General features: G+C 42.2%; 1 protein-coding gene across 3 annotated transcripts; it reads right to left on the bottom strand.

Moving 5' to 3' along the window:
* Positions 1-3,826: 3,826 nt before the first annotated feature.
* cpt1ab (carnitine palmitoyltransferase 1Ab (liver)) lies at positions 3,827-26,336 on the bottom strand. Of its 3 annotated transcripts, none has more exons than XM_063912149.1 (19): positions 26,197-26,336; positions 21,511-21,675; positions 20,584-20,726; positions 19,087-19,258; positions 18,413-18,514; positions 17,937-18,074; positions 17,716-17,793; positions 16,913-17,020; positions 16,143-16,230; positions 13,812-14,007; positions 13,013-13,201; positions 12,813-12,918; positions 12,434-12,550; positions 9,073-9,237; positions 8,493-8,624; positions 8,211-8,363; positions 5,879-5,992; positions 5,596-5,688; positions 3,827-5,510 (listed from the first exon to the last, which is right to left on the bottom strand). In XM_063912149.1, the coding sequence occupies exons 2-19, from the start codon at positions 21,649-21,651 to the stop codon at positions 5,427-5,429; spliced, it is 2,319 nt and encodes a 772-aa protein (XP_063768219.1). In that variant the 5' UTR covers positions 21,652-21,675; positions 26,197-26,336; the 3' UTR covers positions 3,827-5,426. The 3 variants fall into 3 exon arrangements, with proteins under 3 accessions (XP_063768219.1, XP_063768214.1, XP_063768227.1); XM_063912144.1 differs by having other exon boundaries at positions 26,193-26,329; XM_063912157.1 differs by lacking the exon at positions 16,143-16,230 and adding an exon at positions 15,564-15,648 and having other exon boundaries at positions 26,193-26,329.
* Positions 26,337-26,667: the final 331 nt, after the last annotated feature.

Raw genomic sequence — 26,667 nt, 5'->3', positions numbered from 1 at the left:
CTTTGAATTCAGTCCATGATTATTTCAAGACATCTTCATGTGTTAGCAGTGAACACAAAGGGGGAGCACAGTGGACAAATAAAGAGGGAGAGAAAGTGGATAAGACAAGGTTTTTTATATCAGATAACATCTGGCCTGAGGTCTGTGCCTCTGTGTGTTTTACTGTCTGGCAACTGGTCTACCTGCAACAAAAAGATGCTGGGATAGGCTTCAACAACCAGAATGACCCTTAAGATATACATGCAAGTATGGGAAATTAATAAATGAGGATCTTGGAAATGAATTGCTTTACTTGTGGTATTTGTTGCATCTATATCAGCTGGCACACATGCCCCTGTGTGAGTGTAGGCCTATATGTGTCAGTGTACGTGGCTCTCATAATCAACACCTCTTGCTCTTCCGCCTTCTCGTCAGAAAATCCCTCATGTCAGAGTTTTTATATATCTGTGAACATGCTGACGAATAATATTTCCACTAATTCCACTTTACCACAATAAAAGTTATTCATAGATTTGGTGAGCACGCAGTGAGAGAGATTCTCAGGGGAATCACATTCAGCTCAACCTCCCACTAAGCTTCTCCTCCTTACCTTCCTCTCCTGCTGCCCCTTTGGCTGGGCTCCACCTCAGGGCCCCAGGCACTGCTCCTTTAGGGCAGTTAGACAGGTGCAGCTGGCCGCAGACATGCACGGTCCCTTCACGCCAGGCACCAAGCTCACCCTCTCCGTTTACACCCTCATCTTAATCACTTAGATTCATATGGCACTTTTTTGAAAAACTGGACGCCCGGTTCTCAGCCAGATTAATTCACAAGACATACTCGTGTGGCACCATGGTTTGTGAGGTGATGAAGTTACGGTGTTGGAGGCTTAGGGGGGAATCTGCTTCAGAGGACAGCAGAGGTTAGAGAGCTTGAGCTGGGTAACTTTGTGAGTAAAACCTTTTGTGTTGTAAATTACTTTTTGGTTAAGATTAAAGGTTCAGTGTGTAGCATATAGGGGGATAAATGAGCAGGGTTCTTATGGGTTAAGTACTTAATAAAAGATTGAAAGTCAACCCTACAATACTGTCACAACATCAATATTGAGGTATTTTGTCAAAAATATGATCCTTCAGGAATGTCTTTATATCGCCCAGCCCTAATTAGGGTTGGTTCATATTCACTGAGCCCGCAAAGTTGCACTGCCATGTTACAACAGTAGGGCAGAATAGACCAATACATGGATAAATCATGACAAACACAAGCTCTAGAGAGGACCTTTCACATTTTTACATTATTCCAAGATCCTTAGTTCTCTGAAACACTTTTAAAACTACAATAATGCCAGTCCAATGAATTTCATTGCTTCTAAAATAACATTTTGTTAAGGATGACCTCTGAGCAGGTTAAGGTCCTGAAGTGTTGAAAAATATATTTCTATTCTGTTATTTCTTTCACTATTTTTATTGGTTTTATTTGTTTTATGTTCTATATATATTCATGTTGTATTGTTGGAGGAGCCTGGGAGTTTTTCATTGCCATGTCTACACTGTAGTGACTGTGCATATGACAATAAAAATGTTGAATTTCATTTGAATTTGAAGATTTGCATTTAATGGTATTGGTTCTTTATTCTCAACAGTGAACCCATGTTCTGTAAGGTCCATTTTAATGTCAGAACACAGCACAATAACACAATTACTTCCAGAAATTGTGCAGTGAAAGACATTCACCTTACAAAAACAATAAACAGCAGGAAAGTTGTCCTGTCAGGACAACCCGAAACAAGAATGACTGGAATTATCTACAAACAGTAGCTGCAAAGAAAACAATGCAATTCTCCACTTTTCACAGCTACCAGTGATTACCACCATACAAACTGGGATCATCCAAGCTCCTGCATGAACGATAAGCTTATAAAACAGGAGCAGTAATATTGGCTTCCCTCTTGTCTTTGAGGGTGTTGTGGAGCAAGTAGCTCATGAATTAAACTGGTGACAAGCAGAGGCCACAGATCTCTCCCAAAGTCTACTTTTAGAAAGTGCAAGTCAAGGTTTTAGGTTTCACTGTGTGCTCTTCAGTGAATGGGTTTTCCATCTTGCCAATTAGGTGTACAATTTAAAAGCTTGTTGTCCGAAGGCCAGACGCTTGTAGTCTGTTGATTATGCTGTATTGATTTGTCATAGGTAACCTGCACGCCACGGGTCTTAAATAAAGAAGAGATGCCTTTCTCCTTTGAGTTAATATGAATAAAAACTTGCTAAATGCAGAGAAAGACAGGACACACGTCATGCTTTTGATTAAAAAGCACAAGTAGCCAAACTGCAGGTTCCCAGAGTAGATGAGGAGTAAGCAGACCTCAGGAATGCAGTCATGAAATGTTAGCATGCTATCGGAAGCCCAGGGCAGAGTGATGTGTGTGTGGGTGTACCATTGTGGAGACGTGTGAGAAAAAGAGACTGTGTGCAAGTGGTGAACGGGAGCTAGAGGGAAACTGTCACATGTAATCACTTCCTGCCTACACCCTCCTTTGAAATCTGTCACCTCGCAATGCCCTTAAACGTCTTCCGTTTAATTCACGTTAATAGCAGAATACGCTGAGCAGTCTCAGTACAGGACTTATTAATATCTTCAGTGATGGAACTGGTTGTTGGTGCCGTCCACTTGAGCTCAGCCACCTCGCCAGATGGCCTGCCACAGCTACTCTTAAATTAAGTAAACACTGAGCTAAGTAAGGAAAGATCTCATTTTCACACTAGACCAGTTTCAGGAGGTTTACAAATTGTCGAGCTAAGAAAAACTGATTAACACATGACCACGAGCCAACCCTCTGATGCCAATGAGGTTTCACATCTAAAATAAACAAGGGCTAAACCACCGTCATGGTGCAAAGTGCTGGCACTTTGAGCTTGAGAGGCCATTTCAACTCACCTGAAGAGTTACTAGTTCTCAAGGAGGGAGAAGCGACATAGTGACATGGCCGCTAACAGGGATTGCTATGAAATTTTGCACAGACATTCATGTTTCCGAGAGGGAGATTTGAGACCTTTCCTTTTGTGTGACCATGAGTGTACCATATTTGGTTTTCAGTTAAATGTTTGCACTATATGGCAGATGCAATGAAACTGCTATGAGCTCCAGTCCCTATGTGGTGCAAGCAAAGCCTACAGAGGAAATGACTAGAAAAAACCATAAAACCCTTAAATTCAACTTAGTGCCATAAAGTATATTCACGTCTCCTGGGAGCAATGGAACTGACAATGATGAGCAATAGAATGTTGTTTTAATGGAGGCCCATGCAGTGTTTTCCCCTAATCATTTAAACAGATAAAAAGGAAAAGTTACTTGTGAGGCAAGTAATCCAACTCATTTTCTGTGTTTATAACTTTAGGTGAAAAGGAAACTTTTTGCCAGGATAATCTCTTACAGTTTGTTTGAAAAAGGTTTGTATTTTTTGCTTGTTTGTTGGTTTAAAACTAATTTGGGCTCCAAGAGGCTGTGCACCACTACCCCATTTTGCTATACTTTCTCCATGCATTCCTAAAGAGTACACATGTTGTTCGTGAGTAAGGTTAAGGTATGGAACGTTATTACAACTACAAACACCTGCAAACACAACAAGAAGGATTCCTGACAAAACAATTGCCCTGGCAAAAAGTGTTCTTCTTCTTCTTTCACAGACGAAAAATCATGTCAAAAGCTTTTTTCACCTGTTCTTAATATTAAAAACACAAGAGATAAACAAGTAACATCAGACTTAGGAAAAGGATCCCCTTTTTTGCACAACACTTGCCTCTCGGGGCTTCCGTAAACAACAGATGTAATGAACAGACAACATACTCTGAGGTGATGCAGCTGTCTGACATTCACTTTATTGTTAAAACTTGTTTTGGTATATCAGCTGCTTGTTTTTTACGCCATATCTCATTAAAAGGCAAACATATACAGCTTCTTCTTCAAAAACCATGCAGCAGTGTAAACATGAGGTCTACTGAGATATAAATTCATACAACTACAACATACTGGCAAAGAGTCATGTGAAGCAGTGTGTCTTTTCCACTTCCTAAATCAGAAAAGCTTTAACTTAGTGCTCACCGTTTGCCACATACACCTGGCAAATATTCATGTTTGTATTGTGAATAAATGGGTTAAAACAGGGAAAAAAATAAATAATGTGACAAACTGACAACATATACATAATAACAGAAAAGCATTTCTATGAGACAACCCATTTACATCGGCATTTTCTAACAATTACTTAAAATAAAGATGTTCTACTGCACAGGAGACACATTCTGTTGAGCAAATCTAAGCCTCCTATTGATGGTTGAAATACCACTATGCTGTAATGGACAACTTTTTTTGCTGATAATAGGACCAGTCATGAAGTGCAGAGTGAAAAGTACAGTCAACCCGCTCTTTTTTAAACACGAGCAACAGAAAATATAAATGTCGGCCACACACAGAGCCCATCAGTCATCATCCTGCTTAACCTTCACGTTAAAACACCAGATCCTCTGGCTCACATGACAATGTTACTAAATCTCAATTTCTTCTAGTGTTGCACATAATAAAAGAGTCATCCAATGATGCAGCCAGCACCCAAGAACGCTAGGCCAAGTTAGAAAAACCTGAGAATGAAAATGACAAAACAAGCACACACAAATATGATCTGCCTTTGCGCTACATAATAAAATCACAGCAGCTGAAAAGGACAAACACATTGTCCGAAAGGCAACGTTGATCCATTGATCAGAAAGTCACTCTCCCCATGAAAGCTAACCATAGATCAACTGTTTAACTCCTTCTGGTCTCCGTAAATATCGAAAAATAGTTTTCGCCCTAGCAAATCAGACATTCTAATCTAGGGTGTGTGAAATTAACGGACACCATGCAGCATGCATTTTGTTGGTGATATTTCAAAGTCAAGTTTTGGCCGTTTACACATGACTCAGGTGCTGCGATTGAAAAGATCAGAAGAAGCCAAAAAAACTAAAACAATTAAAATATTTTCCAAATTGGAACAAAAACTATTGCACTATCCGTCAACTTAAAACCAGATTTAAATATTGGATGATGCCCCTGAACAATCATATAACTTAAATGTGTCTTCATGTGATAATCAGATTAGAGCTCTAACTTGCCCCTCCCTTTCTGCCCTTTTTACATTAGTGGGTTTCTAAGGCACCCGTGCGAACAGTCCTGTGAATAAAAACTTTGATCTGTGCACTACCTGTACCAAATATCACCACAATCTCACCTTGCCTTTACATACAGTACACATAAATGCCTCGGAGACATATCCACAAATACCTCTCAATCATCCGTATTTCTGTAACATCAATTAACTTAAAAATAACCCAAAATCCAATATTTTATTATATACAATCTTCGTGAAGAATACATTTGTTGCTAAACAATGTTACTTCCACCCATGGAGAGGACAATCACTTGGTTTTCTTGTCGAGCTGGAAGAGGTCCAGAATGTCAAGCATGGCCTGTTTGATGTTGCCGCCGAAACGGTGGGAGTCCTGAAATAAGATGGAAGAAGAAATGTCTCTTCAAGTAATCAAAATGAAAGAATCAAAATTGTCCTTAAAAATGTAAAACTCTTACTGTTTCTGGGCTTGAGTGTTTGCTGGAGATGTGGAAGTTGATGAGGTTCTCACCAACGATGATGTAGGACACACCATAACCATCATCAGCCACCTTTAGGAAGAGAAAATAAGTTATAACTTCTGAGATGGAAATACAGACCCCTTTTAAAAAAACAGGCAGATGGAAACTGTGACATGCTATCCCTTAATTGAAGATGAAACAAATATTGATCCATCCATAAAGGGCAGAAGACAGCTCAACAGGCTTTAAAATGACTGCCAAAAACAATGGGATAACTTACTGGACCGAATCCCCCTCCGGAGGACACATACTCGGGGTGTCTGACCAGATCGAACAGCTCCAGCTGCTGCAGAGGCGTCTGACTGGTGGACAGCCTCCAGGGCTCAGACAGGACCTGAACAGGAAGGACACACAGTTTTCATTTAACCTGGGCAGACCAAACTCACGCTGTGTTCTCAAGACAAGCCACAGGGTTTCTAGTCTGATGCTGAAGCATTTTTACTCCATAAGATACAGTGGGGCAAAAAAGTATTTAGTCAGCCACCAATTGTGCAAGTTCTCCCATTTAAAAAGATGAGAGAGTCCTGTAATTTTCATCATATGTATACTTCAACTATGAGAGACAAAATGGGAAAAAAAATCCAGGAAATCACATTGTAGGATTTTTAATGAATTTATTTCAAATGATTGTGGAAAATAAGTATTTGGTCAATAACAAAAGTTCATCTCAATACTTTGTTATATACCCTTTGTTGACAATGACAGAGGTCAAACGTTTTCTGTAAGTCTTCACAAGGTTTCCACACTGTTGCTGGTATTTTGGCCCATTCCTCCATGCAGATCTCCTCTAAAGCAGTGATATTTTGGGGCTGTCGCTGGGCAACACGGACTTTCAACTCCCTCCAAAGATTTTCTATGGGGTTGAGATCTGGAGACTGGCTAGGCCACTCCAGGACCTTGAAATGCTTCTTACGAAGCCACTCCTTCGTTGCCCTGGCGGTGTGTTTGGGATCATTGTCATGCTGAAAGACCCAGCCACGCTTCATCTTCAGTGCCCTTGCTGATGGAAGGAGGTTTTCACTCAAAATCTCACGATACATGGCCCCATTCATTCTTTCCTTTACACGGATCAGTCGTCCTGGTCCCTTTGCAGAAAAACAGCCCCAAAGCATGATGTTTCCACCCCCATGCTTCACAGTAGGTATGGTGTTCTTTGGATGCAACTCTGCATTCTTTCTCCTCCAAACACGACCAGTTGAGTTACCAAAAAGTTCTATTTTGGTTTCATCTGACCATATGACATTCTCCCAATCCTCTTCTGGATCATCCAAATGCCCTCTAGCAAACTTCAGACGGGCCTGGACATGTACTGGCTTAAGCAGGGGGACACGTCTGGAACTGCAGGATTTAAGTCCCTGGCGGCGTAGTGTGTTACTGATGGTAGCCTCTGTTACTTTGGTCCCAGCTCTCTGCAGGTCATTCACTAGGTGCCCCCGTGTGGTTCTGGGATTTTGCTCACCGTTCTTGTGATCATTTAGACCCCACGGGGTGAGATCTTGCGTGGAGCCCCAGATGGAGGGAGATTAGCAGTGGTCTTGTATGTCTTCCATTTTCTAATAATTGCTCCCACAGTTGATTTCTTCACACCAAGCTGCTTACCTATTGCAGATTCAGTTTTCCCAGCCTGGTGCAGGTCTACAATTTTGTCTCTGGTCTCCTTTGACAGCTCTTTGATCTTGGCCATAGTGGAGTTTGGAGTATGACTGTTTGAGGTTGTGGACAGGTGTCTTTCATACTGATAACGACTTCAAAAAGGTGCCATTAATACAGATAACGAGTGGAGGACAGAGGAGCCTCTTAAAGAAGAAGTTACAGGTCTGTGAGAGCCAGAAACCTTGCTTGTTTGTAGGTGACCAAATACTTATTTTACCGAGGAATTTACCAATTAATTCATTAAAAATCCTACAATGTAATTTCCTGGATTTCTTTTTCTCATTCTGTCTCTCATAGTTGAGGTATACCTATGATAAAAATTACAGGCCTCTCTCATCTTTTTAAATGGGAGAACTTGCACAATTGGTGGCTGACTAAATACTTTTTTGCCCCACTGTATATGTTCAATTAATCTGCTTTTACCAGAGAAAATTAAGTAGAAGGCCAGGTTAAAATGATAACTATACTATAGTTAAGTCTTCTCTTTAGAAATGTGTATTGTTTATTTCTTCATTTATGAAGTTCTGGGCAATATTTATTTCAAGTAGCTACCAATTCTTTGAGACTTATTCAAATACAATTTCAGTCAATTTAACACAACTAGAAAAAATGAAAGGAAATCAGCTTGAATTCTTTCAATAACGCTACTTATTTCTAGACCTAGGCTGAGAACCATATCTTGGAAATTGTTACGTGCAAAATTGTAGCATGCTCTAGAGGTCACTCAGTTAAAAAATGTCCTCATAGTAAGAATAATTGAGCAGATGCACTCAACCCCAGCTACTTTTTTGTTGTTGTTCTAAATTTGTAAGAACTCAGTACCTGGTCTGCCATAATTCATACTGTATTTGCACATTGCTCGGGGCAATATACAACAGCCATTGTTTCACACATCGTACCTCCTTGAGGAAGGCTGACTCTTCTCCCAGGTACTTGGACACCACATAGAGACAGAACAGGTGGCGATCGATTCCCCCTCCTGTCATTGCCAGACGGTACAGGTTTTGATGCTTCTCTGCTGCCAGTTTAAGCAAATTCAGACACTCTTCTCTCTGAAATGGACAGGAGAGAGATCCAGGTCAAACATATGAAGAACACACTCTGGATGCTGTATTAACAGTCAGTGGCTGACAGCAGATCTGTAATCAGAGGTGTGGTGTGTTGCTGCGATTAAGCCTCACCGTCTCATCTCTGACCATGGCACGAACAAAGGCACAAGTTTCCATGGTGCAGGAGCGCACCGTTTCTGTTCGGCCCTCACGGAACAAACGGGTCATGGAGGCTTCGTATGTCAGGCAGAACTTCTTCTTGTCCTGTTGAGAGAGAGTATGGATGAGAGTGTGACATTAATCCTTTCTGGAATAAATAAGAGGAATACTTCACCATTACATTACAAAGGCTGATATCCAAGGTCATTTTCTGAAGCTAAATCCTCATTAGCAATAAAAGTAAACTTTACAAAGATTATTGACCCCTTGATATGTGCCTTTGCTACGGTTTGCATTTTCAAAAACTTCCAAACAAACAGCGAAATACAGCCTCAGACTAAAGCTCAACTAAGTTTAAATTCAATCACTGCATGACAATGTTTGGCAGCCTTCAATGATATGTTGAGACTGCCCTCTGCTGGATTAAAGAGGAATTTCCCCAAACTGAGTCACTTATTATAAGGATAATTCTAAAAGACAAATAGATGAATGCATACAACTGTAATTATGTTACATTTTACTTTGTAGAAACCTGTGAGACGTTTGTACTTACCCTGAAATGGGCCAGCTGTAGAGCGATCTGGATGAAGGCATCAGGGCTGGTGCGGCACTTCTTAATCAGACCCTTCCCAAAGTTGTTGAAGGGGAAAATGTGAGAGTCCACATCGTCAGCCAGAGTCCTGGCGACCGCCAGAGAGCTCTGCACCACCTCCTGGCACTGCAGGAACACACAGCCATACGTTAGACTGAGCAGATGCAGCATAGCATAGCTGGCAACATGTACTAAACAATAAAACAGGCTTTATCAGTGGCAATGACACTTCTTAGGCATAACATGAGTATAGAAAATGTGGAATTTAAAATAAACAATACCCAGAAGCCCATTCTCTATATCTTTGAGTCTTTCAATACCGACCCTGGTGGTGCACATATTTCAAGCTACCAGTAGAGGGACCCCAATGCATTTGACAGTCAAATATCAGCCAGGTGTATTAGACCAGCGGTCCCCAAACTTTTTTGCGCCATGGACCGGTTTCATCTAAGACAATAATTTCACAGACCGACCTTCATTTTCTCCGGCCTACATTTGCTCGATAATCGTTAATGACGCATCGCCAGGACGGCTGTAGTCTAATAATAAATCATCCGCAGTGGTTTTATGTCAAATGCAAACATCAACAGACAATAAACAACCTTTTTGTTAATAAATTAATAATCAACAACATCTCTGTGAACGAAATTATTTATTTTACAACGAAAATCCTTTCTAATAAGAAATAATTATAATAAAAACTCGATTCAAGTGACTGCGCTGATGAGCTTTATTTAGAAATACAGCGACTTATCAGTGCATTCAACGTAGGAGAAATAGGCCTACTAATAACTTCTATATAACAAGGTGAACAAGTCAATAAAATAATAATAATAATAATAATGACAATTAGTGGGAGCCCTGAGCTTGTTTCTCTGCAACGAGCCGGTCCCATCTTGGGGTAATGGGAGACAATGACACCCGAAGTCTGTTCCGTACATCCAGTCTGCTGCGTAGTCTTGTTTTCGTTGCCGTCACTGCAGAAAATCCCACTTCACAAAGATAGGAGGTTGGGAATGGAAGCAGGGTTTTCAATGCCTTTTGGGCTATCTCTGGATATTCTGCCTTGACTTTAATCCAGAACTCCGGCACAGTTGTGGTCTGAAACGTACTTTTAAGGCCACCGTCATTTGCAATGTCCAGCAGTTGATCTTCTTCTTGCACGGACAGGCTCGATTCACCAGGTTTGTTCACAAATGGGTCGCGGATCCATTCTTTCGCAGTCCGTGGGTCTTTTGTGGTCGGGAAGTACTGCTCAAACTCTTTCAAAAGCAAAGACAGGTGATCGTGCACCAGCTGGGAGAATGATCGATCAGGCTCAGTCTCTTCCAAAATCCCCCACAATGTTTGAAACATGTCAAATATCCCTCGGTTCACTCACCGTCCCCACAAATCCAGTTTGCCTTTGAATGCAGCTACTTCATCTGCCAACTTGAAGACAGTTGTCATTTCCCCCTGAAGTGACAGATTAAGTTCATTGAGCAGATTGAATATGTCGCACAAATAAGCGAGTTTTGTGACCCATTCCTTGTCACTGAAATGTGCTGCCAGTGGTGACTTTTTTTCTGAAAAAAACCTCTGCAGCGGCTCTCGTAATTCAAACACTCTTACCAATGATCTGCCTTTAGATAGCCACCTTACTTCAGTGTGTAAGAGAAGGCGTTTGTACTCCGCGTCCATCTCCTCACAAAGTTGCTCAAACAGACGCGAGTTAAGGGCATGCGCTTTGATGTGGTTAATCATTTTAATGACATCATTCAACACGCTGTTGAGTTCAGGTGACATTTTTCGGCTAGCCAGCATTTCCCTGTGAATGACATTCAGGTGCAACCTCCTTTACCGGAGAAGTTAAACCAGAAAGCTGTCCGGTCATAGCAGCAGCTCCGTCCGTGCATGTGCCCACACAAAAGGACCAATTTAGTTTTCCTGATATGTAATCATCCAGAGACTTGAATAGTTCTGCGGCTGTGGTGTTGGTTGGCAACAATAGTGCACATAACATATCCTCCTGATATATATATATCGCACATAAACAAGTAGTGTCGCCTTGTTATCAACATCAGTTGACTCGTCAACCTGGATTGCGTACCAAGGTGACTTATTAATCCTCTCCAACAACTGCTCCTCAATATCCTCTGCGATATTCTCAATTCGACTAGTGACGGTACTGGCTGAAAGAGGAACCTGTGCTATCTTTTTAACTGCAGCCTCTCCTAGAAGTTCACGGCAAATGTCTTTAGCGGTGGGCAGGATCAATTCTTCACCAATAGTAAAAGGTTTCTTCGCCTTAGCAATACGATTAGCCACTAAGTATGATGCTCTCAGTGCACTCACATTTGTTGATGTGGTGGCCATCCGTAATTGCTTCTGCCCTTCTTGTTCACGTTTTTTTCTTTCAAAAAACTCCAAAGGCTTGTCGTTTAATGCAGGGTGCTTGGTCTCCAGGTGCCGAAGCAGTTTTGAAGGCTTCATTGACTCATTTGCCAGCTTGTCGCCACATATTACACAGAGCGGGCTCGGCGCATGAGAATCACCTGTAGGGATAAACCCGTATTTTAAGACTCCTGATATTGTCTTTTAAATGCAGATTTACTTTTCTTGGAAGTCGTAGGCTCTTCTGCTGTCTCTTCATTGGGCCTTTTCCCCTTTCCAAAGAAGCTCGCCAAAGATGTTTGTTTTTTACTAATTGTTGCTATCTTGTCGGTTTAATTTTCGCGGTAACGGCTGGTGACGTATCACGTGACCGAGACCTGTCAAGAGGCACAGACGCAAGCGCCATTCCGCCAGAAGTCACTTTTCAAAATAAAACATATTTAGACTGATAATCAATAAAAAAAAGAAAAATTCAAATGTTTTGTGCGGCCCGGTACCGGGTCGCAACCCGGTGGTTGGGGACCGCTGTATTAGACCATGAGGTGTTAAGCTTTTAGTATGCTTCATTTAAAGTGCTCCTCAGATGGTCGATGAGCTTTATTTAACACCCTCTAACCACACATTTGCAGCAACTGAATTTGGGGGCAACATCTACTAGCTTTGCTTAAACAATTCACTTTGCTTTTCATAATTTACACAACCATATCTGTCACTTTTGATGTGCGTCACTATAATTGTCTTCCAGGAGACTTTCTGAGAGTCTGCGCAGTTATTCACACATTTCAACGCGTCATTGCGCATCCTATTGAGGTGTTCCCTCCTCTTTATCGTCAGTAGATTTTCTCCCAATCCTCAAATGTGGACATTGGGAACAGCTGTTTTAAACATTAAAGCCTCCAATGTGGTCTGACAACATGTTGTTGGTTCTTTAGCATAACCAGACCCTTACCTCAGCAGGGATGTCCCATGACAGCCTCAGAGGACCTGGCAGGTTGGGGTGGGGCTCCCCGCAGCAGTGACCCTCCTCAGTATATCCCAGCTTCACAGGGTCCATGGAGAGAACATGCTGCAAAGCAGAGGCATGTTTTAACATGGCTAAATGGAGGACATGCATGTTTTGTTTACATTTCTGTCTTAAAAGCTTAGACTAGTAACCATCATGCCAACATTTTCCCCTTCAGAACTTTGTTCTAGTTCAGCTTGTTGAGCTAGTTCAATATGTTCAATAGGAGTTTTTTGTCAGGACTCAAAACTAATGGACACATTTTTTATTCTTCGCGACACAATGCAAACATTAAAGTCATTAGATAAAAACTTCACGGATGTACCTCCCACAGATGGCCGATGATGGGAGCATCAGCCCAGGAGTGCTCTGCGTTCAGTCCCATGGTGCCGTTCTTGTAAACTATCAGGTTGAAGGATTTATCAAACCACCTGAATGACAACAAAAACATTTTCAGTTTATTAATAGAACCCTGCAAACTTTTCAATAATCTAAAACTGAAACATAGCAAGTTATTGGTCCCACCTGTCGTAGCACTTCCCGTGGAGCAGGGACTTGGCGTAGCTGTCCAGAGACTTGACGGGGTTGGCTTCATCGTAGCGCTGCTCGGTGTCATCGAGGGTTACGAAGAAAGCTGCCTTCTCGATGACATCCAGAGATTGCTTGTTCTTACCACGACCGAAGTAGGTTTCACGAGCCTTGGCCCACGGGGTCCTGCAGAAGGTCAAATAACAAATAATAAAAAATGTTTCTCCAGGTAGATCTCAGGCAACACCTTAGAGGTCACACCTTCTGTTCTTTTAACTATTCAATACAAGTTTCTCCTCAGTGAAAGAAACTGCCATTTTTGGGTTGGAGGTACTTTTCTTGCATTTTTGTGGGCACATATATTTCCCTACCTTCATATATTAAGACAGAACATCCTCTGGGCAATAGTAGGAGCAGATTTTTGTGTTATTAGACATCAGTACATATACATTGCTGTTTGAGTTCATTTTAGCAAAATGTTCGGCTTTCATATCAAGTTGTCGAATTCCGGTAAAACTTAAATGAAAAAAAGGACCAGGCGACATTGTTATCCATATTTTTTTTCAAGCAAATATTGCTCTGTTCCAATTAATTTGATCTATGACTGTATTTATTTAGTCTAATAAAACAGTATAACTACAGGATGCAAATGATTACAGAGCTTAATCAACCTTGTAACTTCTCACTGCAATAAAAGTTCATTTCCGCACTATATTTCTTTACTTCCTGTCGTAGTACAACGCATAGTGTTTGGCTTTATCAATACTGGCTGCAGCTGCCTCTGTAATGCACCCACCTGTCCCCTGCGGTCAGCGCGGCGAGCTGCTCCTCTCCTGGCAGCGGCTCAGATGTGTCGGCCAAGATCCTTTCCATCTGCTGCTCTATCTCCCGCGGCAACAACAGCCGCCCGTCATAAAACATCCACACCTTGAAGAAACGGCCCTTATGGTACACAGCTATGTGTTTGCTGTCGTTCATGTGCTGAAGGATGTCTGGGAGAGAGGGACCAACGGTGAGTCGAAAAAAAAAGGGAAAACAGAGACAAGTGGAGTGTTGGGGGGGGGGGATTACATCTCAAAAAGGAAGGCAGCAGTGTAGATGGAGTGTGGATGTCACACAGTTCCATCCTGGGAACAGTGGAATTGTTGGCAACCAGATCCTGGTCCCACAGAATCAACGGTGTGACATCCACAACATCCACATATTTCTGTGGAGGGCAAAATACTTTTCGAGGGCTTGACCTTTACATTTTTGTAAACATGCAGACAAATTTGATAGGGTGGAAATGAACTGAACTGAGAATGAAACTACATGATGGGAAGGACTGCTATCCAGTTCAAAAACTAAAGCAGCTTGAAATGAGAAGTGGGGGAAGTGAGATGAAGAGGGAAAGTAATTTGGGAACAGGGTGGTGGTTTGGAATACAACGAATTGGGGCAAAGTTTGTTTGAACAGCACTGTGCCTCCTACAGAGAAACCAATTGAAAAACACCAGCTGCATCTTTGATTCAGTTATTATATTGTTATGGTCACGCTCATGGTGTTCAAACAAACATTGCCCTTATTATAGGCAAGACAAGAGAGGGGATACATAAGCTAGGAACAAACCCCATTAACAACCTCACACCCAGGTTGAACTGGCCTGCACCTCAAGCAATGTTAATACTGTGAGCCTGGCTTACAAAACAAAAATAACATCGATATCCATAGGATTAGTAATGTATATATTTATGTTTCTTCACTTACCTATAACAGCTTGACAAGGGAACGTACATTTTATTTTATAAAAATCTGTAAACGTTTCACATTTTTGATTCAAAAGCAGTAATATTTTTCAATGCTGAATCTCCCATTTTTCTTTCACATTTAAATTATTTTAGACCTAATCGTTTATCCATAATCTATTCTTTACAGCCAGAGAGATAAATGAGTCTTTCAGGGCCTTAAATGTTTAATTTCTAATGTATGTTTATGTTTTCTCATGCATTAAGATGACAGCTCAAAGTTTTAGTCCTGAGGTTTCTTGCTATTGGCTACCATACTTAACTGGTCTTCATCTCGGTTATATCACGCATTGGAGGTCCTCTCTACACTGATCATACGTTATATATCATTTATAGTTCTTCTATGAGTGGAAAAGAACAGTTTCTCATTTAAGTTGCTATAAAATGCATGACATCCTTGAAGTAGAATTGCTTCGAACACCTCCAGATTGATTCATTTGAGACAATAATAAAGCAACACTAAAGTAACTATGAGCACCACGCAGGTGCTAATATGATACTACGATGTTGCATATCTTTCTCTCTCTCTTTGAACGTTGATGTGTTTTCAGCCCTGTGTAGCAGTGTCTGACATTTCCAGGTCTTACCTTAACACTATCGCTGTTTAGCCTGCTCAAACTTCATACATGCACATTAGTCCTTGGATGTGCATAGAACTTCACACATGCGTTATTTATTCATGGTGGTCAGATTACTTGTAGTTCAAACACACGGACAGTACAGTAGGAGTAGAGTGGAAGAGGCGGCACTGCTAAGGACTCTACCTGTGTCTACACCTGGGACACGACTGCTGTTGAACATGAGCTCGTATTGGGCTGAGCACATGGGAATAGTTTGTAGGAGCATGAGCTGAAAAAAGCAAAAGGGGAGAGTCAAACACACAGAGATGACAGACTATTTCACTAAAATCCCCCGAGAGCAGCAGCGGACAAACACCTACAGGGACAGGAGCATGGATGAGGTGGAGAGGGAGTGATGAGGATTGGTTTGATAAGCAGCCTTAAGGAGGAATAGGGACCTGAGAAGACTGCCAGGGAAAAGACATGAGCAGGGTCCAGAAACCAGTTGTCCGCTAACTTATTCTCAACAACATAGCTCTGGTATTTGCAGTAAGATTTGTACTAAAATATAGTTGGGTTTACATTTTATACATTGAAATACAACCCAAACAGATTCCTCAAAGAAAAACTAATAAAAGCCAGTAAGAAATGGGATTGTTTCAGGGCTGCGCTGTTGAGAATGAGTTTGGCAGTAAGGGTTTCCAACGGCTGGTGCGGCAGGAATAGCTAAGGTCACAGGGAAGAGATGTAGAGGGCACGGGCGGATATGTGCCCTCCTCTTACCTGTCTCCAAACCTGGGACGCGTGTGGTGTTAAACATCGCCTCCCACTGAGCCGAACACAGAGGAACCTTGTTTGCCAGCAAGTAAATCTAACGCAGCGTCCGACACAGCGAAGGGACAAAACAGTAAAACAGAGACTGAATGTGAGTGTGTGACACAGCAAGCTCATGCATTAGTTTGTATAAATGTCTTTTAACGGGGATCAGTCTGTATTTCTGCAACATGTTGTTCAATGTGTGTCAGGATTGTGTGAATGAAAATAAAGAGTTTGCACTCAAGCGTCATGCAGGTTTCTAAAGGAAAAAGACTGACACAGGAGCGGGGAAAGAAGACACTGATGTGTCGGTAAAATCGCACCGCATCCATCAAGACTTAAGGCTTCAGATGATGCGTGTGATTTCGCTTTCGGTGTTAATCACAGCTTTTCTTGCGTCCAGACAAACAACAAGCCCAGTAAAAGGCTCTTTCTCAAGTCAGAGCTAGAGTTACAGTGAGCTGAGGATAATATCAAATATTTACATAATCGTTGCTGATAAAATACACAAGAAGACTGATAGATAAGCCGCTCTCATTGTAAACTTAAAAGACAAACTGAGATAACAGCTGTTAATCAATAAAGGCAGGAGTTAAACATTTACATTGGGTTGATATGCTCAAACATGTGCTAATGCTATTTATATCTCAGCTTTCACAATGTCTGTGGATTACCAGAGCATAACAAAACCATGTAAGGAATGTAACGGTGAGGAAACACAGCAGCTCTACACTCACAGGTTTGATCTGGGCTCGGTCCAGCTTCCTCCGGTACAGCATGATAGCGTGGATGGCGTTACCTGCCCTGGCAGCCTGGATGGAGGTGGGGAACACATACAGGAAGTCCTGGGAAAAAGGAGGTTATTAGTTATCCATTAATAATTGCCTACATTATCTCTAACATGTCACAATGTCCTGAAAAGACAAGGGCATAAGAAGTGACCACGACGAGCACTGTGAACAATATCACTGTGCAAAGCAGCGATATAGTCTTTGTTGTTATTTTGGTCAAGGACTGTATGTGCACATACAGTAGCTATCATGACCGGCTATGTGAAGCATGCCGAGTCTTGTTCCACTGATCTATACCTACCTCCTTAGAAAGCATGAGAGATCGCATTTTTGTTGACATTTCAATTGTTTTGGCATGAAGAGACACTAACAAGTCTACTCTCTCACTCTTTAAGGCAGGAACAGCCCTTTGACTCACTGTTATAGACCCTTTGTTCTGGCCTGCAGCATTGCTGTCAGGCTCTTATCTAAAGGTATTATTGTATATAGAGTACATCAATCAAATCTCAGTTGCTGCTCTAAAAACAGTGATGTGTAAGGTCACAGAGCTGCAAAATGCACAACAAAATACTGAAAGTATTATATATATATATATAATGTAATGTATAATTTTTGAATGAATTGAAAAAAACAACAAACACATGTTCAGAGAATAAATCACAACATATATGGATACGTTTCCTGTTTAATCTGAGAAGAAAAAGGCTAAGCCATTGTTGCTAACATATACTCAGTTAGAGATGTCTTACCATTGCATAATAGTTACTGTTGACCATGATGGGCCCACGGCCTCTCAGGTAAATATACTCCTCCCACCAGTCACTGACCTGACAACACAAAGAGAGGGAGACATCATTAGACAGGCTGCTTTTCTTTAAAAGTTAGAAGGTGAATCTGACCTGGGATGGTCTCCGAAACAGTGAGAAAAGGCTGAAGACGAGATTAAGAGAAGAATTTATTTTTAACTCACATAGTTGGAGGCCCACCAGGACTTGAGTTTGAGGTACCACTGCAATCGGGGTCCCAGGTTCTTCTCAAAGTCATTAGCCAAGCCCTCCATGCGCTCATACTGCTCATCCTCCATCAGCGGGCGCACTGAGTCCAGGTACTATTGAGATAAAACAGGGAAGTCATAAAGAGGGATGCAAAGTGGAATCACTATTCAAACAAGGAGAGAGCAGATGAGCCAGAAAGAAATGGGTCATCTCCCCTTTCTCCCCCGAAAGATGTGAGACTAATCTATGCTACATGATGGAAAAGGATAAAGGATTCACATGCAGTTCAGCAGTATTAAATCATTTCTTTCAAGTAAAACATTTATGAATGCTGAGCCTTCTCAAATGTTCTTATAACTTAAAAATGGGTTCTGGTCCATTAGCTAGGATCGTTATTTTGATGAAGGAATGTGCACACTGCACAGAAAGTCACACGGCAGGTGGAAATTACCCGTCTGCAGGTGTCCTTGACACTGGGCACAGGAAGCCGGGGCAGGGAGTTCTGGAAACTGTAGAGCATTGGCTTCCTGCCAGAGAACACCTTCACTAATAACTGGACAAGAACAAGAGATAAGGGAGAGGACAAAGAGGAGTGAAGGTTACACTTTGTGTTTCACCTGGGATACGCTGGGGTCTGGAGCAAAGTCCAACAACGTAACAAGTGGGTTAATATAACAAAGACTGAAATAGCACATGGTCTCTGACATGCACTTTACACAATAACTCAGTCCTATCAGCCAAAAACAAAGTGTGTCTCTCAGTATAGTCACTAGGACCTAACAGTCTTAACTCTTGTGTGATCTTTAAAGACATAACTCCTACAGCAATGCATAGTGGGCTCCAATTAATTTACATCAAATTAGATTAACAAGTGAAAAAAGAGCACACATTTTAAAGTAATGAGTTGTTAAACACTGTACAGTTTAAACTGGTTCATAATATCCAATAAAGTCAAGAACAGTTCACCCTTGATAGCAGGAATTAAATAAATGTGTCTACTCTCGTCTCTCAAAAGTTGTGACCGGAGCAAATATGTCCTTCTTTGTTATAAATAATCGCAGCAGACATTCCTGTTTGTGTTTGCTCTACAGGGAATTGAACAGAGGAGGACATTGATTGTCTCACCATCCACAGACGAGTAGACCAGGACACGGCACCGTGGCGAGCGTGCATCCAGCCGTGCCACGACAACAGGCTCTTCAGGACATTCCTCATAACCATGATTATGCTGACCCACAGGCCCGTGCCCACCAGAACCCCGCCGACTATCTTCTGGTTGTCTTCGGAAATGTATTGACTGTGGGCGGAGAAGGGGAGACACAGAGGGGGTCAATATGAGAGTGGCAAAGCAACACTTTTTCAAGGTATGGGAAATTGTTTTTAATAGGAAATATTACAAAAACTGACTAAAGCAAAAACAAGGATAATGTACTGATATGTCATTCAAGGACATAACACAGGCCATTTCATTTACTTATAAATACATGAGTGTCCACGACCACAACTCAACGGACAGATTATACAATAACGACTCATAGAAGCGTACAGACTTGAGTTTAAAGTCACATTAAATCATGGGAAACAAAGTATTACATTTATCTTGGACAGGATTAAAAATCTTACACATTATGTTTGATTAACTGTCAATGGTCAAGTCCTTAACAGTACTACTTAGTGTAGCCAGTGACATGATAATATATTTTATAAACATAAATAGAGAGGCATGGCTTGTATGTAATTCAGTGTTTTTTACGATGTATTTTACGATCTGCAACTACACCTGGTAAATACCACAGGCATGTTTCCATCTGCATAAATGTGATAAAAGCTTAAAGACGCATTCCATCGCTATGCAAGTGCACATGATTCATTTGCACATGTTGGATTTTTAATCATAAATCATAACTTCCTTCACGCCCATCATTTTTTCAAGCTCAATTCCTACTACAGAATAATCACTTTATTTGTGTATGGACTTCCTCTTGAACGCTGAGCCAAATTGTGAACAAACTAGCATGGTGGTAATGTCTAGACCTGAATAAATCTCCTTGGTGATCCTTATTGTTTAAGACCCGAACAGCAAGCCTATTATTCGGCAGACAGTCATGTCGGGGCTGTGGGTGAACGTCTGTTGGCCTAGTTTCCGCGGTATGTCTTTCACCGTCCGCGGAGGGTGTCAGCAAATTGAATCACTCTGATTGGCTGTTAAGCTTATGGGAATTAGCGCACGGGAAGATAAACGGATGGAAACAAACCAAAACTAAAGTCCAGAGGCCACACACAGTGTAACTTTTCATTTTTTATCTTAAGCTATTCTGATCAATACACGGATATCTACGTGTTTATTTACAGTCCTGTGTTTTCCGGTTTCCAGACCCCTGCTGTTATGCAGAGTTATTTTCTCTCACAAAGATCCAGAAGGTGCTGGAGAGTTGGCTGTAGTCTTTGTGGTGTGGTTAAGTTAGAATTTTTAGACAGAACATACGCAACATGCGGCGACACAATAGTTGGCTGAATCGCAACTACTTCTCTGATGTTGGTTTGGTGTGTATAATGAAACTTTGTGTCTTTTTTTTTCTACTTGTATAGAAAAAACACCATGTCATATGAGGCAGGTCTTACCTGATGGGTATGTGTTGACCCAGCTTGCCAATCAAGCCCAGAGAGGGATCAAGCTGATGATATTTATTATAGGACATGTAGGACCCAACCACCACCATGAACCCACCAGGGCTGCCCGGGTACACACCAGTCATTACCCCATTCTGTGGAGAGGTAAACCAAAGGGAAGGTTACAGAGGGCAAATCCTCTACAAGGATGTTGTTAATACAACTAGTGCTTTCATATCACCATGTTTTGGATCCTGCTGACCTATGTGAGATATCATAAATCAAAGCTAACAAAAAGGAATGTGTGAAAATGCCTGGAAGTGTTTGGGTTAGAGCGGCCCTGTGTGACTGTGTAAACTTACACAGTCTATGGTGTAAACACACAACTAGGCCAAAGGCTGTGACACTGAGAATACACAGGAAGGTTACCGTCACTGCTAGCTGTTTGTGTGTGAGGGAGTGACTTTCCAGTGAAAATCGATCAATTACTGTAAGCATTACTGCGGCCCTCAGATGATGTTTATTGCCCCCACACAAATGTGAAGCCATTTAAAATTAAAAGCATATGTTATAATAAACATTTGGTAAAAATAAGTATAAAACGGTTTTATTTTCTAAGGACATAAATAAGTTCTATATAACCAAATACTTTAACCTTTAACAATTTTAGTAAACCAGTATAATACAGATAATATATATATATATATATATATGCTGAAAACACTCAAAGTGATGGTATGTTTGTACATATATATATATATATATCAAGCATTGAACAACATATTCCAAAACATATCTGTATCTTAAGGCACTCCAAAGTTCCCTTCTTGATCAGGTGATTAACACAAATAAAATGGAATGTCAAAGTCAAAGATCATCAACACATATTGTACAGAAATCTTCTAGACTTTATTTTCTCATATGTCTAACACCACTCACCTTGAAGCGAATGAATCTTTTCTTCCAGGAGTGGAGGCCAGAGAGGTAGATCTGGCGCAGAGCCTCGTGGCACAGCTGTACGTCGATGCCATCCGGAGAAACGCTGAACTGGAAGGCCACCGCCTGGTGAGCTTCTGCCATGGTGGCTTTTACTGCACAGGGTCACTGAGGGCAAAAGAAGAGCAGACAATAAAGTAAGTTAAGAGGCAGTTTCACAAAGGTTTATAGCAATCATAAAAGGTAAATCACATAATAAATATGCATAATAACAACAACAATGAGGAGATCCTAACAATGTAAAACCACCACAAGCTGGAATAAGGCTGTGCATAACTGTATTCAGGACAATATCGGAACAACTCTGCTATTCAGATGCTCCTGACTGTCTCAGTTCTCTGAAATCAGTGGTTGTTATTCCTCGAAGGCACTGCAGGTTGCCTCATTTCCAAGGTTTATTCAGTTTAGGCTCTTTGTAGAGAACTGGCCAGTAGACCACTGAGCGATAGGATAACTGCAAGGTTACTAAGAAGCAGGAAAGGGTTTAGAGGCAAAACTGTTCAGTGTCCATGAAGTCTCGAGTTATAGAGACAATAGTGTATTCTTGAGACCACTTTTTATTTAAATATCTGCAGTATGATATTGGTCTTGCCTGCAACTTTATCTGGTTTTGATTCTGCGGGAAGCTTTTTTTAAGAAGATTCATTTGGACCATGTGTTGTGTCTCGGTAGCTTGATTTCCCCTCCTTGGTTGTCCCTCCCCTTGACCTGATTAACTGCCCCGCCCTTATTGTTTACACCTGTGTTCACCTTGTATAAATAGACAAACACAACTGAAATAAGCTGTGTTTGTCTCTGTGCGCAGTGCCAGATCGTTTTGAGTTGCCACCACGCTAGTGTGCGTTATGCTTTGACTTTTGTGACTATGGAATATTACCTCTAGTAAAAAACCTTTTTTGGAAACTCTTTTTGTGTCGAGTCGTGCATTTGGGTTTTATCGTTTTATTGTGCCCCAGACGTAACATCACGATATGGCCAGAAATGAACCCAGCCGACTCAGAAAGCTTGAGAGCAGCGCTCTGCTCTCAAGGGACACGCCTGCGGCAGCATGAGGAGAGTATGACGGCCATACACCAGGGAGTGAAGGCCTTGACTGAAAGCCAGAGGGAGCTCCGGGAAGCTTTTTCGTCACAGATCAACCTCCTTGCCGAACGGGTCCAACGTGTGCTCACACGTTTGGAGAGTATGCCCTCCTCTCTACCCAGTGTCGCTCCAGCCCCTGCTGTCCTGTCGGCGGCCCAGCCGACTCCGGCCTGGCCTGTCCTGTCGACTCCGGCCTCTCCGGCCATGCCGACACCAGCCTCACCTTTCCTCTTGACTCCGGTCTCACCTGTCCAGTTGACTCAAGTTTCGCCTGTTCCTGTTCTGATGGGGGTCCCGTCGTCACCTGTTCTGATGGGGGTCCCGCCAACACCTGCTCCGTTGGGGGTCCTGCCGTCACCTGTTCCGATGGGGGTCCTGCCGTCACCTGTTCCTCCAGAGGCATCTCGCCGTCCTACAGCCCGTCGTCCAGAGGCGTCTCGCTGTCCCCCGGAGCTGTCTCGTCGCCTTCCAGACCGTCCTCCACAGCTGTCTCGCCGCCTTCCAGGCCGTCCTCCGGAAGTTTCTCGCCGCCCTCCGGAGCTATTCCACTGTCCTCCAGGTCGTCCTCCAGAGTTCCCTTGCCACAAGGCCTGTCCGTGCTTTGTCTCGTGCTCTGCCTTGCCCGTGGGCCGTCGGCCCGAGACACCCTTCTCGATCTCTGCCGTGCCCCCGGGTCGTCCGCCCAAATCCCGCCTCCGGACCCCCTCCGCCCACCCTTTTGGCCTTGGTCATGCGTCCCTCCTCCAGACCCCCTCCACCCACCCTGTTGGATTTTTTGAGACTTTGTTGGGACGTCTGGAATCCGTACCTAGAGGGGGGGGTACTGTTGTGTCTCGGTAGCTTGATTTCCCCTCCTTGGTTGTCCCTCCCCTTCACCTGATTAACTTCCCCGCCCTTATTGTTTACACCTGTGTTCACCTTGTATATTATGCCCTCCTCTCTACCCAGTGTCGCTCCAGCCCCTGCTGTCCTGTCGGCTCCGGCCTCTCCGGCCATGCCGACACCAGCCTCGCCTTTCCTCTTGACTCCGGTCTCACCTGTCCAGTTGACTCAAGTTTCGCCTGTTCCTGTTCTGATGTGAACTCTTTTTGTGTCGAGTCGTGCATTTGGGTTTTATCGTTTTATTGTGCCCCAGACATAACACCATGTGTGCTTCCTAAAGTTTGTCATGTGAGAAAGCAAGGGAACTTAAGGGCATTTATAAAAACATCAGATACTTGGTACTGGATTATTGGTGCTCTTTAACTGCAACAAAATGCTTCAAAACCAGTGATTATTGTTCATTAGCATTAAATGGCAAAGTGGCATCCTTTATGAGGAAGTGATGTATTGGGAACACAGCTATGTCTTTCATAAAATCAGTTTGATGTGCATGTTTTTGTATTTGGCTACTCTATCATCTGAACTGGACCCTGCAAGCTGACACCAGAGGAGATGCACTGGAAGGTGACTGTGTTGTGTTACTGGTACTCATCACTGAACCGGTTAGACAGGTGTAGCTTCTCTTCTTTTACTAGGAGAGAGCTATTAGAACCCTGAAGCTCATTTTATTTAAAATTTGCAAACCTCAATTAAACTATAAGATGTTTGAATAATGTTAGGAAGCATGTTTTGCTTTCGTGTGAAATAAAATGTTAACTGATAGAAGTGATGCTTTACTTAGTAATATTTATATTAAATACATGACCGACATTTAAAACCTACAATATGGCCACCATAGACTCAGAGCCCATGTCTTGGCTTCAAATTACAATGCCTTTATTTGACCATCGTTGGCATAGGAGACCAGCAGAATGTGTGAAGTAAATACCACCTGAATTATTGTGGCATTGTGAGAGACCTGCTGTTTCCAGCTGCCTTCAGTTGCTATAGGAAAAACAATAGCCACATAAGCAAAAACAAGTACCTGACTAAAACGAGTGGGCAAGTTCAAACTGGCCATTGATTACATGAATCGTCAAACTGAGGTGAGGTAAATGTTTTGCATCCTATGGAATGGTTCTGCTGTATTGGGTTTTCCTTTTCAGTAAGCAGCAGCATTTCCCTGCAGCCTCTTCTTCGTTTCTAGAAAGCTTTGTTTTTTCTTTACACAGTCCATTTTGATGTTATTCAATCAGAGCACTCTGAAAGCAGGACACGTATCTACGTTTTCAGTCCGCGGAAGGAGCACCATCCACAGAGCTTGAGGCGTCAGTCCCCTCCCCCAGCTACTTTCCAACATCACATGATCCACCCTGTGCTGCAGAAACTAGGGGAAAGGTCGCAGCGCTGCGCCGCTTAGAAACCGGGTAAAACTGGCAACATAGTACTCACAAATCCTCCCATTCCAGCAGGTATATCCCACTGTGGTCATAATAAAGCCACCCATAAACAGATTGTTTGTTTTGGATATCGTTTAAAAGGCGTTTGTTCATTGTCTGTATTATACAGCAGTTACAAAGCCGTTTCTAGCGTTAATGACTTATGTGAACTACCCCCCAAGTCTTGAAGCACTTGACGTTATGTCAACGTTATCTGCATTATGATTCTGACCAAAAAGCCACATCAACAACTCCATAAAGCCTTAAGCCTGTTGATGTTACTTTCGTAACACCAAAACAATCCCCCACACACTAATGCATACATTTCTTTCATTAGCCTATTTTAAGTATCTTTTCCACGTGGTCTGGGAGAAAGGGGGTCACCAGTGTGCACCCCCCGTTGTCAATAAACTATATTGTATTTATGAATTAAAATAATCAGCGTTTTCAGTCACATGTTAATAAACCAAGTGTACTATCTGTACTTTTATGATGCTCTTACAAGGACACCATGACGAATCAGCTTCTACTGACCTTCACTTGCAGGTGACTTTTACACACCTTTTTAAACCGTATCTTTTGCTATTACCACACCTTATAACTGCAGACAGGATATACTCCAACAGTATTATTATTAAACTAATACAACTGCATATTTAGTGTAATAGAGCAGCCAGGTAACTGTCAATGAATGACCTTTACTTGGACTTTTGCCTACATCTATGTTATGAACAACACAGGGGTGCTAAGGGACCGTTTAACGTAAGCTAGCACTGTAACGAAGTCCGGCTAAATGTTTAATGCAGATATTCTCCTGAGGCCTTTTCAGCATGTTTCTGCTGTTAAAAACACAATTGCATAGCTGTGAGAACAATACTCAGTTACTCTCGAAATATAGTTTCCACTTTCATAAGTAGAGATGATTCTGTCAACTTCATTTCTGCCACAGGCCAACATGAGCACAGCGCCGCCCGGTTAACGTCAATGCGAATGTAGAAAATCTACTGTACGCCGTTGTAAACACCGCGCATCTTTAAAGCATTGCGCCGACACGGAAATACAACAAACTGACATTAACTGCGCAGAGATAAAGACAGCGTTTAAATACGTTTGCCTAGCTTGCCATGATTCCTTTTTTTCCCCTAAAAACCCAGCAGCCATATTTGTACAGCTACTTCCAAAACAGTCGAGGGAGAGAGAGAGAGTCAAGAGGCATACAGAAAAGGGAGCATTATTACTCACCGACCCTTTCTGTCAGTCAGAGAGAGCAGAGCTTTCTGTTTTGACGAGGATGTGACACGGCCTGGCTGTCGGCGGTTACTGCGTTACACTCTGCATGAATGGGAGCACAGTTGAATACAGCCTGCCCCCTTTCTTAGTCAAGTGGCCAACAGAACACGTCCCATTTGAAACAGCGCCCCCTTGAGGCCTATTGTGATACAATGTATGGGTTGTATGAGGACAGCAGCAGGCGAGCATTGGAAATACGTCATGCTGAGAATGACGTCACATAAACCATGGTCATTTCACTGTACCCAGTAGGCTACTCCATGTAGCAAGTTTGTTAAATTGTATGATTGGCACGATATTAAGGATATCTAGAAAATCAAATACAGTCCTATAAGAGGGGCAGCATGTTTAAGATCCTCTATGTTAAATCTCAGTTTGATAGTAACATTTGTGGAATTTATATTGAGTGTATGGATAACATAAACAA

The sequence above is a fragment of the Eleginops maclovinus genome, chromosome 2 (assembly GCF_036324505.1).
Source record: "Eleginops maclovinus isolate JMC-PN-2008 ecotype Puerto Natales chromosome 2, JC_Emac_rtc_rv5, whole genome shotgun sequence".
Lineage (NCBI taxonomy): Eukaryota > Metazoa > Chordata > Actinopteri > Perciformes > Eleginopidae > Eleginops > Eleginops maclovinus.
Note: the sequence above shows the minus strand (reverse complement) of the source record. Positions and strands in the feature narration are given on the sequence as shown.